The sequence below is a fragment of the Euprymna scolopes genome, chromosome 8, assembly GCF_053919585.1.
Source record: "Euprymna scolopes isolate OS-2025 chromosome 8, ASM5391958v1, whole genome shotgun sequence".
NCBI classification, from domain to species: domain Eukaryota; kingdom Metazoa; phylum Mollusca; class Cephalopoda; order Sepiida; family Sepiolidae; genus Euprymna; species Euprymna scolopes.
In genome coordinates this window covers 104918357-104934093 of record NC_136489.1, presented here as the reverse complement: position 1 = coordinate 104934093, position 15737 = coordinate 104918357, and the positions used below count along the sequence as shown (strand labels likewise).

The following is a 15737-nucleotide window of genomic DNA, read 5'->3' as shown; positions in this document are numbered from 1 at the left end:
TGATTCAATTAAGACTGTTAGCCAATTGACAGCATTTTTTTAGATTTTATTATTTCGTAAATATTTTCTCTTCTTTGTTTTCTTTAGTAATCAATTAAAAAAAAAAACCTCTGTCTGTCTCCAGTTTTTCAAACTATCTCCCCTTGAGATGAAACTCCGCAGAGAAGAAGCACTATGTGGCTTAAATGATTGCATTGTATGTGGATCATTTTTTTCTGTCCCCCCTCTCTGGGTCTTTAGCCGGTTAAAATAGTTACTAAGGGGTAAAAATTGAAAAATATAACAACTTAGGAAGTGTATTGTGTAAGTATCATTTTAACCATTGCGTCTCTTTGCGCATGCGTCAATTAATCTGGCACGTCCTGGCATAAAAAAGTATATTTAGTTAAATTACATCCGTTTCAGAATGCTTGCCCTAAAAGAGTTGTTGATAGTGTGATCGGCTTTTAACAGTAGGGTAGAGGTTTCCATCCCCATTAATTCTTTTTCTTATATTTTTATTACATTCCTACATTCCTGGCTTCATAATGTTATTATGCAAGAATTATACAAGAAGACATTATGTTTGTGTAAAAAAAAAATACAGCCATTGATTTTTTATATAATAGATTCTCTAAAAATTATTATTTGTAAAAGATTGTTTTTTTTTTTTTTTCAAACTAGTCTTATCTAATTATCACTGCAAAATTTAGATCAAATAAAATTAAGTCTTCTCCAGATTCCGTACTCATTGTTTCCAGTTCATTTAATGGCGTTTTTGTTAAATAGCTTAGCTTTTATTTAAATCTACTATTTTCAATAAGTGTGAGCGCTAGTTTTGAATATTTTACAAAATTGTTTTATTTCTCAAAAGAATAAACTACGAATATTTTCAATTTTTTAGCGATCAATATCATTATATTATAATTTTATGTATTCAAATTACCACCAAACTGATTTTCCTTTCTTTTTATTTCGTTTCTTTTTTTTACGATTATTATATTTAGTTTATTGGTTGAATTAATTTATGTACACTGTTCTTGTTTCTCGCTTTTGTGTGTGGTGATAAGAGGAGAAGGGGGAGGAGTATAATTGCTATTTCTGAAGTTTCATCAAATAAATGTTTTTATTAAACGTATTTTCTGCATTTTTCGTCAATTTCAACTTTGGTTCCTTATTTTTTTTAGGGAACTTGCATCTCTCCTTCTTTCTGCCCTTGTCGGTATGAAGAAGAGTGGTTATCACCAAACAGCACATTGAAAATTGGATGTAAAGAACTGTGAGTATCAATCAAATAATATACTTTTAAAACGTTTTTTTTTGGGGGGGGGGATGGAAGTTTGTCTGCGAATGTGGTTGGTTGTCAAAAAAATTTAAGACAGTAGTTTTACGATGTGAATACCTTAATTCAAATCACATATAAAGATATAGGATTTTTTTAACTGGATACGTTTTATAAATTTAAAGAAACTAGCTAATATATATTCCCACCAGTCGTATATTTTTTGCTAGGTTGGAAGGATTATATAATTGTAAAAAAAAAAAACTACATATAATACGTGGTTAAAGCTACTTAACTTGTTTTAGATTATTAAAATAATTTCCAATGCTACTGGAAATGTTTACTCTTTCATTTATTTATTTTTTGTTACCGCTTATGTTTGAATTCATGTTTGGATATAGAACACAAATCATAAATCTATGACATCACTAGGGCTGTGACAGAATATTCTTTTCATTCTTTTGACTCTCAAGTATATATCCGACACAGTAAGACACAGTCAATCAACCGAGAACCACGTCAGTCTATATAAAAACATATTTGGTTGGTTGTTTTTGTTTTACGGCATATCAACCCTTTTCGGGTTATTTAATGCCGAATCCAAAGATTTTGAAGAAAAATTTTTTTTAATAGAGTATATTTGTTGTTTTCACGTCGGTTTCTATTTAACCCATAGTTGGGACCCTAACAGGTACTACCACTCCAGGTCAGAGTGGACCTGGGAGCAATGGTAATTAAAGGGTGGCTCCACACTCCCCAAAGCCCACAAGCTGGGGCCTCACCACTGGATATAGTTTAAGGTCATATCCAGGACCCTCATTTAGGGACTTTTGCCCCCTGCAGGGGGGGCAGTCGGCGTATTCTAATGCCCCACCGACAGGGCCCATAAAAACATATAAGCTATTAACGGATATATACTCAAGAATCAAACAATGAAAAGAATATGCTGTTGTCACAGCCCCAGACATCACACAGAAGCTATAATTTTTTAAGGGTAATGTTTTCAGCTCTGTTTATTGCATTTATTTGCTTCCCCACCAAAGCAAATTAGGCACAATACCGTTTTTAATGTGGGGTAAAAACCAGCTCCCCTAATAGTAGGCAAAAATGGTTATAAAAAATAATAATTGTCCCAGTATAGAGGGTTTCCCCTCCATTGACTGATACAAATTATCTTAAGTGCAGCATCTGCAGAACAGATACTACACTTTGAGATATTAAATCTTTTATTCAGGCAAAAAAAAAGAATATGAACAAAAAACTTAGGCACAAGACACTTTGATCCCGGCCAGAAGGCCAAGAAGTATTTATTTGCTTCCCTACTGAGCAAATTAAGCACAAGGCCGATTTTTAATATGGAGAGAGGGGGAGGGGAGGGAAAAGGGGACCAGCTCCCGATGGATGGGAAATGGGAGCTGGATAGTGACAATTGGTATGAAGGGTTGCCCCTACATTGACCAAGGTCTTACATGTGGGGCTTCCTCCACATATGGTCTTATTTATTTGCTCCCCCACCAAGCAAATTAGGCACATGGCCGATTTTTAATGTGAGGAGTGAAGGGGAAATGGGGACCAACTCCCCGGTGAGTAGGGTAGCTGGATAGTGACAATTGGTATGAAGGGTTGCCCCTACATTGACCAAGGCCTTATATGTAGGGCTGCTCCCACATATGGAATTTAAGGCAAGCCTCTTTCCACTCTGTTTATAAGAAAGTTCAAATAGGTCAGTTGGTAGAACCTCAAACTGTTTATCTCAAGGTTCAGGTTTCGATTTATAGTCGTGGTATTTGCTTTATTTGTTGGGAATTTATTATTTACTATTAATGCAAGAATTTGATTTTTAAGAGTAGCTAAGTTAAGTTAAAAACCCACTCTCCGACCCCTGCCCACTTCTTTTTTCTTTTCTTGCTCATTTAGACCCCATCTCCACTTAGAGATTGACCTGCTTGCCTGGGAAAAGTTAGACACACGGTTATTTCTTTATACATTGAGGATATCAAGCTCCCTAAAACGGGACACTCCTAATAAGACAATATTTTAAATTGACCTTGTTAAAATGGATTTTTCCTACTCTGGTCGAGAACAGAACAGATACTACACATTAAAAATATTTAGATTTTAAACAAATTAGGCACAAGGCCACACTTTCGTGTAGGGAAAATAGGTGTCGGTGCTCATCCTATGTCATAATAACTAAAACATGTCTATCCTACTCTTAATAAGAATCATCAATCACCATAATACCACATTTACTCCAGGGACCTACTTAAAATTTCACAAATGATTAAAAGTTTTATTGTTCATGAAAAGAAATATGTCTATTGTACAAGTTTTGGTGGAGAGAATTGTGGGAATGAGGAAAAAAAGCAAAGAATAAAAAATATTGGTTAGTAAGATCCTCCCAACTCTTTTCTAAATAAATATACCGCCCACTGTTTCCGGTTTGTTTTGAACTGAAAACAAACAGGTCAATCTGTAAGTGGGTGTGAGATCTAAATGGGAGAAAAAGAAAAAAACGTGGGGTAGAGTTTGGATAGTGGGTTGCGTCCTTCCAAAATGCAATTTGGAAGAGGCCAGGGCCAAAAAAATGAAAATGGAGAATAAGCATATTGGAGGCTTTCTATAAGGATGGGGGGGGGGGCTTATTCACGCGAGTAGCCAAGAGGCTAAAAAAAAAACTTAGCTGAAGATATGGGGTTCGACAGGACCAGGAACCGTGTATGCTGTGCTCAGGGAACATGGACTCATACTTGACTTCTCTTCATCACAGATACTACACTTTGATACTAATCCAAAAGATAGGAAGTAATGTTGGGGTAGGTTTTTTTTTTGTGTTTTTTCATTTTACTTTAGTATAAGTCAAGTAGCCCCTTCCTAGAACTAACACTACTAGAGTTATATAAATATGGAGTATAAACATTAATAATTGTAAATTATGAATCAGTTTCAAAAGGATGAACAAACAAAATCAAATTGAGTGTACGATCGTTTCGGAAACGATATTCATTTTATTCAAATTGACAATAAACATTGGCAATAATTGACGAAGATTGTGTTTTTGAATATATCATCAGCGTAAAGAGGATGGGGGGTTTAAGACACCAAAATAAAACTAGCACTTTTGTAGTAAGTAAGGTTGATAGTCCTGAAAATATTTAAAAACATAAGAAAAATGTTGTAAATTTTATGTTGATGATGAAAATAGAAAATTAGGAGAAATAGAAAAAAGAAGGAAGAAAAAATTCTTTAAATACCTTATTGAGTTGAATTAGAACATTTGTTTTAAAGGTCGTCAGCACTTACGTGAGCATGTTGTTGTATTTTGGTCACAAATGGTTGAAAAAATTATTTACAGTTTAGTCCACATTAAGAATGTATTAGTAGGATAAAACTCAAGAGAATTTTATACAGGTTTATAAAATAGTGCTCTATAGTAAATAGAACTATTTATATTAATATTATTTAAAAAGATGTAGTTTGATTGAAGCATTCTGTGTAACATGTATATGGAAGGATATTAGAAAGCTATCACAATGCAAGAACTGAAAATATGTTGCTGTTGAGAAAGACAAAAGACTTCATCTATTATTATTATTAGTAGTAATAATAATAATAATAATAATAATAATAAGGTAGTAGTAGTAGTAGTAGTAGTAGTAGTAGTAGTTTAAATGGGTACTTATTCACATTCTGACTAAAGGGTATTAGAAGGCTATCACAATGCAAGAACTTAAAATATGCTGAGAATGACAAAAATATTAATTTATTATTATTATTATTATTATTATTATTATCATTAATAATAATAATAATAATAATAAGTTAGTAGTAGTAGTAGTAGTAGTAGTTCTAATTTAAATGGGCACTTATTCAGATTCTGACAAAGGTTCTGGCAACCTCGGCTTTGTATATTGCTGCATAGTTATAGAAGCACCTGAAAAAGGCATGCGATGCAAAGACTGCCAGAGGTAATAAATTCAAAACGAAGCATTATAACCAAACGGGATTAAATGATAAAATTGGGGAATTTTTTTGTTTAATATAAAACAAGAAAAATACATAGGAGTTTAACTGTAACTACCATAAGTTTAATTGTATAAAAGAAATGTATTTTTGTTTGTTTGTTTGTTTGTTTGTTTGTTTGTTTGTTTTTTGTTGTTGTTTTTTTGTGTGTGTTTTTCAGGAAAAGTATATTAAAATTTTTGAATTTTGTTTTTCAAGAAAATTTTCAAATAAATTGTTTTTTGTTGCTTTTTCCATTAATAAACATTTAAAGATTCCTCCACGATGTGATAAGAAGACACTTCATTACACCCGTTCGCACGTGGACGTATTATGTAAAACACTAAACACTACCTAAGGCGGTGAAATGGCACAAAATAGTCTTAATGTCTAGAGTTTCATACCATGCAAACGGTAAATTTGCGACAGGTTTGATTATCAGATTCGTTGCCAGGGATTTCTAATACCCCTAAAATAAAAACAAATCCGAGTGGTCGGGGTTCTGTTGAAGTGTAAGTTAACATTTACCAGAAAGTAGTCTTTAATATTAAAAAAAATACCAAGAATGAAACCCTTTAATAAAACAAGGATGAAACTTTTAAACCTGCTGTGCGACTTTGTTTGTTTTTGTTGTTGTTGTTGTTGTTGTTGTTGTTAATGCCGTAACAAAGTCTATAATAATAATAATAATAATAATAATAATAATAATAATAATAATAATAACAACAACAACAACACTAACATCTAGTTTTCAACGTTACAAAAAACGAAAATGCGACGATAGTTGTAGGGGTATTGCAATTTTTATTAAACGAAAACTACGGTTTATTATTTATGTTAAAAACTAGATTTTGGTGTTATTAATATTATAAGCTTTTTTCAGTCAAAACAAAAAAAAACTGCTGCAGTTTTTATTTTTTTATTTTATTTTTTTTCATCCTTGTTCTATTAAAAGGTTTGTTTGAAAAAAAAAATTCCTATCATCGCATTTAATCTCTTATTAAGTCGTAAAAAATGTAGAAAAAGTTGCCGCAGTTTACAACTATCATCGCATTTTCATTTTTTGTAATGTTAAAAACTAAATGTTGGTGTCATTAATATTATAAGCTTTGTTACAGTAAAAAAAAAAAAAAAAAGTCGCCGCAGCTTTAAAAGTTTCATCCTTGTTCTATCAACGAGTTTCATTTTTGGTAGTTTTTAAAGGTTAAAGACTTAATAACATTACCATAACCTTTACTTTTTTAATAAAGAAAAAAAAAAGTTGCCGAACTTCCTTTTTAATTTTTTTCATCTAATCAAAAAAAAAATCGTGGGTTCGGTGGTTTTCTCTTAATAGTCGCGTAAAGACTACATTTGTACTATTAATGTTATTAAATTTATTACATTAAAAAAATTCATCGCAGCTTTCAGTTTTTTTTTTTTTTTTTTTTTTAATATTTTGATTCAAAATCATCGGGTCTTAAATTATGAGATGAAAAAATGAACGTCGTATCTCTTAGTAAATGAGGGTTTCTCACTCTGCACATTGACAAATTGTAAAACAGCGCCAAATAATTATACTTTTTTCAAAGAGGGTGCCGTTTATGTAATTTTACCCAATATTAAAAACTTATAGTTATATAAAAATGTTCTTAGGTTCAAAAACGTGTGTGGGGGGGGGGGCTATACATCAAAAGCTATTCCATTTCGTCCAATATTTTTGTTTTTATAAAATTAAGAGATGCTTTTTTTTTTCCTTTTTTTTTTTCGGAGGGGTTAATGGGTATCCTGGGACAACAGGTATATTGCCTTGATTATTTCATTGATTCATTCTTGTTTGGGTAAAAAAAAAAATAATAATAATGTGCCGTTTTGTATGCGTAATATTGCATGATTAATCATTTTATTTTTCGATACAAGGGAAATAACTCACCGCAAATAAATTTTTCAAGTGATTAACTCCCCTTATCACAATTGCCGCTACTTATTCAGATTCTGACAGAAGTTTTGACAATATCGTGTTGGCATCTTCCGGCATAGTGACTGAAGCTATCGGAAGATTCTGACGCGATTAGCCAATTACGAATCAGCTGTTAACAAGCGATAAACTTCAATGAATTTGTGAAATTCATTTAAACCAGAAAAAACAAATATTTTATGTTAAAGTCGAAAATGAATTACAGCACTAAGCGGACGCATTAATTTTTCAGGAGTCATCGCTTTCTCCCAAGAAAGAACTTATTGCAATGAAGGAAAAATGCAAATATTGTAAATCTATGTACAGAATGACCGAAAGAAACCCTTTAGTGGACAAATATGCATGGATATGTATCGATACTACGGGTATAGGATGGATACATTAGTTTCTCAAACAAGAATGACCATATGTCAAATAAACAAAATCATATACCTTTGGTCCCAGGATTTATCCCTTCTCCAAACAAGCGAAAGAAAAAAATAATAATAATAATTAAAAATTAAAAAAAAATTAAAACGTTGTTAAACTAATTAAATTTCTTTATTTAAAAAAAAGAATAAATAAACTAAAAACATGAATACTGGATTCATTTGCGTAAATTTGGGTGCACAGCACTTTTTTAAAAGGATAGGTACGTACATACTAAAGCTTCATGTAATAATATTTTTAACATTGGCAGCAAACTAGATAAACGCTATCTTCTTTTTAAAAAGGGGATTGTTTTTTTTGTTGATTTTTAACAGTTATTACCATATATTCTTCGTAAAAATAACTTATTTATTTGTAATTTTTATTGAAAAAAAAATGATAAAAAGAAATTTTTTTTTTAATTTTGGTTTTTAGTCGTAAAATATTTAGTAATTGAAAAAATAACAAAAGAAAATATTTGCAACTCTTATTACAAAATACATTCATATATTTTTCTTGAAAAAAAAAACTGGATTTTTCTTTTATACAATATAACTATTGGTCACTATATTTCTTGTTTAACATTTTTTAAAAGAATTTCCCCAAGTTTGTTATTCTGATCCGTTTACAACGCCATGTTTTGAATTCTTACATGTCTGGGAATCGTCGACGTCTGGCTGTTTTTATAACTATGCCGAAAGATGTCAACACAATGTTATCAGAATTTGGGTCAGAATTTGTATAAGTACCATATGTGTGTGCGTGCTGTATATAGATTTTCAGTATTTATTTGTGTGTGTGTACATATATATATATATATATATATATATATATATATATATATATATATATATATATATATATATATATATATATATATATATATATATATATATATATATATATTCTTTCAACCTTGGGGATTTTTACTCAAATCATTACAATTTTTTTTCGATGGGCAGGACATTAATAAAAAAAAAACCTGTCCTTCAGATAATTCGACCTAAAAAAAAAAACTTGCACTTTCCAATATATATATATATATATATATATATATATATATATATATATATATATATATATATATATATATATATATATATATAAGAAGAATCTGAACGTTATTATTTTTCCTCTTTTTTAATACATTTGTACGTAAAAGTAAAAAAAATAAACATTAATCACAGACAGAAATGACTGATTACCTAAAATAAAGAAAAACAAATTTCTTATTTTTTAATTCTCGTTTTAAAAAAAATGACATTGACGGTTTTAAATACTTCAAAATCTCCTTCAAAAACGTTTTCTATTTTCGTTGTTTTGTGTACGTTAATTATTATGCGGATCAAATTATACCTTGCAAAATGAAACTACAGAATAGTAAAAAAAAAATAATTAATTAATTAAACTTTAATCATAGCCAGAAATTGACGGCTTAAATACTTCAAAATTTCCTTCAAAAATGTTTTAATTATCCTGACGCTGACTCTGACTGATTACCTAAAATAAATAAAAAAATTCATCTCTGTGTGTGTGTGTGTGTGTGTGTGTGTGTAATCATTTATTTTTTATTTATTTATTTATTTATTTATTTATTTTCATTTAACATTATTTCATTGTTCTACTGATTTTTTCAGCGTCCCAAATTATATCTTGCAAAATATGCTTATTTTTGCTATGTCTATGCTGGATATCTCTCTTAGATTTAATGATCCGTTGACATAAGCGCCTACTTTTTTTTTTTTTTTTTTTTTTTTTTTTTTTTCATAAAAGCAAAGGATTGTTCAAAACATTAAAATTAAAAGTTTCCATAATCTCTATGCTTTTCAACCGAGATTCACTTTAGCCAAACGTTACAGGTATAACATGATGTAAGGGAGGTAACAAAGCGATTAAACTCTAAGGGAGATAATTCACCTTGGAGTCCATACAGTAGAATTATATTTTATTTTTATTTTTATTTTTTTAATAAATGACGCTTGCAGTGACAGCAGATTCTGTTGAGGATTGGAATCATTTATGTTTATATGTTTATATATATTTTATGCACACCATTCGCTCATTAATTAATTAACCAATCAATATGTGGATAGGGTAGAACATTTCAGAATACTTTGTTTTTATTTGTCTCGAAATGAAACTGAAGAAAACTTTATTGTGAATTTTGTTCAAAATTGGAATAAGAACTCCAGACATATAGTCTAGTATTATTATATTTTAGTTTTAATCTTCTTAAGCGGATATAAATTTTCCCAAAATAAAACTACAATGCTTATAAAAAGTATTCAATAACAAGTGGAGTAGTATCGTAGTATAAATTTCTTAATACAAATATTATTGACTACATATGTGTGTACATGTTTCAGTTATAATTTCTTTCAAAATGCAACTTAATTCCTCTTATGATCAACTGAAATACATTTAAATGAATATATAAATTCATCAAAGTTAGTTAATCTCTTATGCAAATATTAAATAACACTTTTTCTATAAAATTTCACAAATATTGAACGAGGTAGATCACAATGAATAAGATTTACTATTTTCATGGGGAGAAAGAGAGTTAGTTACTGCAATACATTTCTATGTTCATTGGAATGTATTTATGTATTGTTATTATTAGGGACAGAAGTTACATAAAGATGGGAATTGATACAATCAGGTACTGTACCAAAACCGTTTAAGGAACAGTGTAAACTTTTAATTCATTTAAAATTCAAGTTACAGTAAAAACTACATGAAAATTAATATTGGAAACAATGATTGAAATTAATATTTTCAAACGCTGAGAACATTAATGTAAATTTGAAAATTTGTTTGAATTGCATTGATGTTATCATTTTTCATAGTAACTGATATTTACTTATTTATTTATAGAAAATGTTTCAATGCAGTTTGGACTGAACTGACCAGGTCTGATAGTTGTCCAGGTAAGAGAAGCAATATTTACGATTGTGCACACTTGTATGAAGACATGCGTGTATTTTATTTTTTCACTTACTCATTAGAACCATCATGATAGATTTCATATTCATTCATTATATGTTCATAATTTCACTAAATAATTGAGTTAAACAACTTTGTAAGACAAGTAGTAGTATGATATTATGTTAAATCTAAAAACAAAGCATTTATAGTTTTTCTTCTGACTTTTATTTCATAGGGAGGGTGCAAATCAAGGGAAGGGTTAATAAAAAGAAATAAATGTAAACATACATACTAAAGAGAAGAATCCTAAAGTCTGATGTTTCCTTGAACCTTTTAATCGTTGTTTCAACTCCCTTCCTTGAACATTACCTTTTCATATAGAAAACAGTTTCTCATAAAGTTAAATTTTAATGTTTAGTAATTAGTTTTCTGAGAATAATTAAATGCCACTCTCTGAATAACAAAACTTGTTCTGTAATTATTTCTATGTTGCTATAACAGTTTATATTATGTTTCCTGTTTCATTTAGTTATACTTTACAATAAAGCACTTTTATAAATATTATCAATATAATGTGATTATCTACCAGTACTAATATATGTACGATCTGTGAGATTTCTCTAAGCCTTGTTTAAATGCATATTTTTTCAGCTACCTGTTGGGCGTCTGGAGATCCCCACTATTCGACTTTTGATGGAGTCGCTTTTACCTTTGAGGGAGATTGTGAATATCTGTTGTCAGAAGCAATTGATAAATCCTTTTCAATCACGGTGAAAAATGTCAAATGTGGATTTCCAGCTTTGACGTGTACAAAAGACCTTATTATCCATATTCTGGGTCACAAAGTGCATTTCATAAAGGACAAAATACCTACAATTGATGGAAAGCAAATTCCAGATAGAGGATTCACTTCGTCTGGCTTTACAATTAAACGAAACGAATTCTTCTATTCTCTGTTTACTAATATTGGTCTGTCTGTACAATGGGATAAAGGTAAGTATATTCATAGGAAGTTTCATGTGTATCTTCTTAATACTAACATGGCATTAACAAATTATATTCTAATCTATTTGACGCATGCAATATTGGCTTTAGATTTTACTTTTCAAAAATTTGAAATATGCCAAGTATTAATTAATATATGACTAATTTTTAAATTGGATCAGATTCACGTTTCATCATGAAAAAAAGAGAAGAGGAACTGTTACTATCATACATTAATTAAAATCATTTTCTTCATCTTTATTTTCAATCTGCTTATAAGGGAGACTACTATACTACTATTATTAAAATGATAAAAGAAAAATTACCAGTCTTCATGAATTGATCCAAATAGATAAATATGTCTAATTTTAGGGTTTCTACTTTGCTTGAATAAGTTAGAAAACTATTAAACGTATACACTTTCTAAATTATAACAACGGTTCGATTATCCAATAGAAAAGGGGAGTCGTTTAAGCAGTTATATTTTTTTTATTTAGGTACTCGAGTATATGTCCATTTGACTGAAAGATGGATGAAAAAGGTTAAAGGCCTTTGCGGAAATTATGATCAAGATTCAACGAATGATTTTATTTCAAGATCTGGTTCATATGAAAATGTTGCTTCCGCCTTTGCTCACAGCTGGAGAATTTATGACTGTCAAATGGTTCCTCAGGACAAACCAAGTTTCAGCATTCATCCTTGCATTGTAAGTTAATTTTCATGGAAAGAACTTAAACATTGTTATATGGTAAACATTTTTCTGGTGACACCGTATACAAATCAACCACGTTTTTGCCACTAGATCTTTATCACATAATATACATTTTTTTCAACAACACCATATTCAATGTATCTGCCACCGGACCTAACATTGTGAACTTTTCTGCAGCAATATCATTTTTAATACTGATATGTATCGTTTATTAATCTTAGTCTCTCAACTTCCCTTAATCCCCTCTTTTATCGATTGTAATATAGTGGGATTGTGTATATAACTTACTTGTACATATAAACGTCCATGTATTTATGTGTCTATTGAACGTATATAACGTGTATATATTTATGAGTGGGTCTAATGATACTCTAATGCTCTCATGTTTGTATGTGTCGATATATTCACAGATACGGTTCAACAACAAACATAACATTTACAACAAAAAAGGACAGATAACAGTTCTCTAGGGGTTTACATCGAGCCAATCAGAGAAATATATCTAGTCCATCTTCGGTCTTGTTTGATGGAAAGCTGCAAAGAAGATTTATCCCAATTAATCAACAAATCTCGAATTGTCTTTTCAGCAACTTTATTACGGATGTTTCCCCATTGGAAAGCTGCATGTTTATCCTATGTTCCTTACTTTTGATAGGCGTTGAGCCTCTGTTCCCCTGGGTGCTTTGAGCCATTGCAACCAGTAATCTCGACTCTCTGACTGTTTCCTTCAGGCTCTAACTACTAACTGACTAAATCCTACATATACAAAAACATCTCCTTTCTAATGACTTCATCAACACATATCATTCATAGCTATCACGTGATGTCTGCCATGTATACTTGTTTATCTTGCTATCATTCCTGTTTGTGTTAGTTATGTAAACTAACATTCCTTTTCATTTCTAACATAAATATTTTTATCCTAAAAATACCTTTCTCTGTGATAACATTCTTTTGGTTTCTATTTTTACAAATATTGATGATTATTATAATAATAATCTTTCAGTCTAGACCAACTATATAACATAATGACAACGCACACTAATCATACGTGGTGGATATGTCTTAATACTCAACTTCCAGTAACAGACTATTTTATGGCAGTGATAAAATATTTCAAGTATTCATTTCAGGTTCTAACTTATTGTGTCCTTAACTAACTTTTTACTTTAATTACTTGGTTTCCATTTATTCGTATCGTAAAACATGTCACACTATGTTAGAAATCTAGTTATCTCATATAATTTGTTCTTAGTGACCTTATGGTAGATTATCTAATTAAATATAACAATTATAAATGTTTTATTTATTTCAGATAAACCCTTCTCGAAAACTGTGGTCAATGGAAAGTTGTGCACCGATTAAGTATGGACCAACATTTGCAATATGTCGTGCCATCCTCCCTGATAATGTCGTTCAAAGGTTTTATGATGATTGTTTATATGATTCCTGCAGGTAAAATCAGTTGCATTCATCATTCCGATTTCAGATTTTTTAAAATAATATTCAGGGAGATTTTAAATAAAAATAAGTGAAGCATGCATGGTCCCCGTGAGTGCACAGTGAACAAGGCATAAAAAATGATTAAGTTCAGCATTGCCCCCCCTCCCCATTTAGTCCCAAAAGTCCCCAGGGGATGTCAAATCCTGGTGAAAATGAACACACGGTGCAGTTTTAGGCCTTAACATATGTAAATTTGAGTTCTGCACGATGCAAAAAAAAGAAATGACTAAGTCCATCATTTATCCCCCCCATTTAGCCCCAAAAGTCCCCAAAGCTTTTATATATTTAAATTTGAGTTCAGCACCATGCAAAACTGTTAAATAGATATACACAGAAAATTTTGGACAAATATGGTAAAATAGTCCCAAAAATGGAATGTTTTTATTAGTTCTTAAAGAGACCCTGGGGCACACCCAAGAATTATCATGAAGTATAGATAAACAAAATTATATAGAAATCAGTTTGTTACAACTTTTCAGAAAGTTTTATAAAAATCCAAGGCATCAATTTTTTTTTAATAAGCACAAAAGTGTCAATTTTAACCATTTTAATCCGAAAGGCATCCCTGGGGGGTGAGGGGAAACCGGATTTTTACCGGAAAATCCATTCTGTTACTTTTTTACTCATATCATGTTTAATGTTTGTGCAAAAATTTCCAAAATTTCACGGCGTAGTTATTGAGAAAAGTGCAGACAGACAGAGAGACGAACAGACGAATGGACAAGGGTGAATTTACGGGTCCACACTCCTTTTTGTCAGGCGACCAAAAAAGAAATTGCAAGTTTTATTTATCACTTAATGATTTCTAACTTTCTCTCTCGTTACATATACATCTGTTTATCTATCTCTATCTATTTAATGTCAATTTTCCCTGGTATGATGCTTTTTGATATTTCACAAGCTCATTCCCCAGAACTCACGGTTCGATGGGGAAACTGCCTCCAAACATCACTCCCTATGGTCTTGTGCAATTACTTGTTTCCAAGTCTTACTTAGCCGGCCAATTTTCCTGCCATTTTAAGATTTTCATCTTTCCACAATTGTTTTTCCAGGCGGTTGAACACTCTACAAAACCGTACCGGTTCAACCGATCCGTCTATAGAATAACATCTATGCTGGGTAAAAGTAATGCTTTCAAAAAATTCTCCGACACAATGTGTTGAGTTTGCACAGATTTCACATTGCAGAGGCGAGTAATAAGTGGGCACAAACACTTACCAACATATAACATGGCACTTTTGGTATGCCTGATACATAGCTTACCCCGAATGTAGAGGGAGATTGATTGCAATATTAACAGGGGTCATGAAATTTTGCACACATTGTTTTGATCTTTGTGGTTTTAATGTGTCTAAATTCACCACCCATTCTCAACATATCCTCTAGTTAGGATGAAAGAGTCTACTATTTACACACATAGTTATATATAGTACTTTCTGTTATAGTAGTTTTAACAATTGTACTGTAAATAAACTAAATATGTATCTCATTATATTGTTATATATATCGTTTTTCATTATTATTATTGTTATTCTATGTTATTATAGTTGTTAGGATTTTTCGTTGTTATGAAGTCTTATTAAAGTGAGTCTTAGAGTCTTAGTAAGAGAGATGTTGCGTTCTGTGTTCGTGTTATGAAGAGATTCATATAAAGACATTTTAAAACACATGATATATAAGACATATAATCACTTTACCTTTTGGTAGAATTACAACACAAAGATGACGTTTATAAAAACACATGATGGGTTTATTTCTTCTCCGACCAGTCGTGGTTTTCTTAGTCAAGAATTCAAAGTTTTACATTCTATGTTTCAAAGGTGACCGTCTCGCTTCCAGACGTTCGACTGTCCATGTCTGGACTCCAGACTGTCGTCTCTCGTCCTCAGACTCCCCCCTCAGACTCCCCCCTCAGACTCTCTCTGCTTAACTCTAAAGTTTCTAACTATATCGAGAACTTCCCATTTTCCATGACGTCATAC

The 15737-nt window shown here is 30.9% G+C and overlaps 1 protein-coding gene across 1 annotated transcript in view; it reads left to right on the top strand.

The window, feature by feature from the left end:
- LOC145283928 (SCO-spondin-like) overlaps positions 1-15737 on the top strand; it is a 157633-nt gene that overhangs the window by 51383 nt on the left and 90513 nt on the right. The window contains exons 14-18 of the mRNA XM_080133028.1: positions 1167-1258; positions 10506-10558; positions 11208-11549; positions 12038-12246; positions 13568-13707. Coding sequence (XP_079989154.1) covers positions 1167-1258; positions 10506-10558; positions 11208-11549; positions 12038-12246; positions 13568-13707 — 836 coding nt within the window. The remainder of the gene's footprint in view (positions 1-1166; positions 1259-10505; positions 10559-11207; positions 11550-12037; positions 12247-13567; positions 13708-15737) is intronic.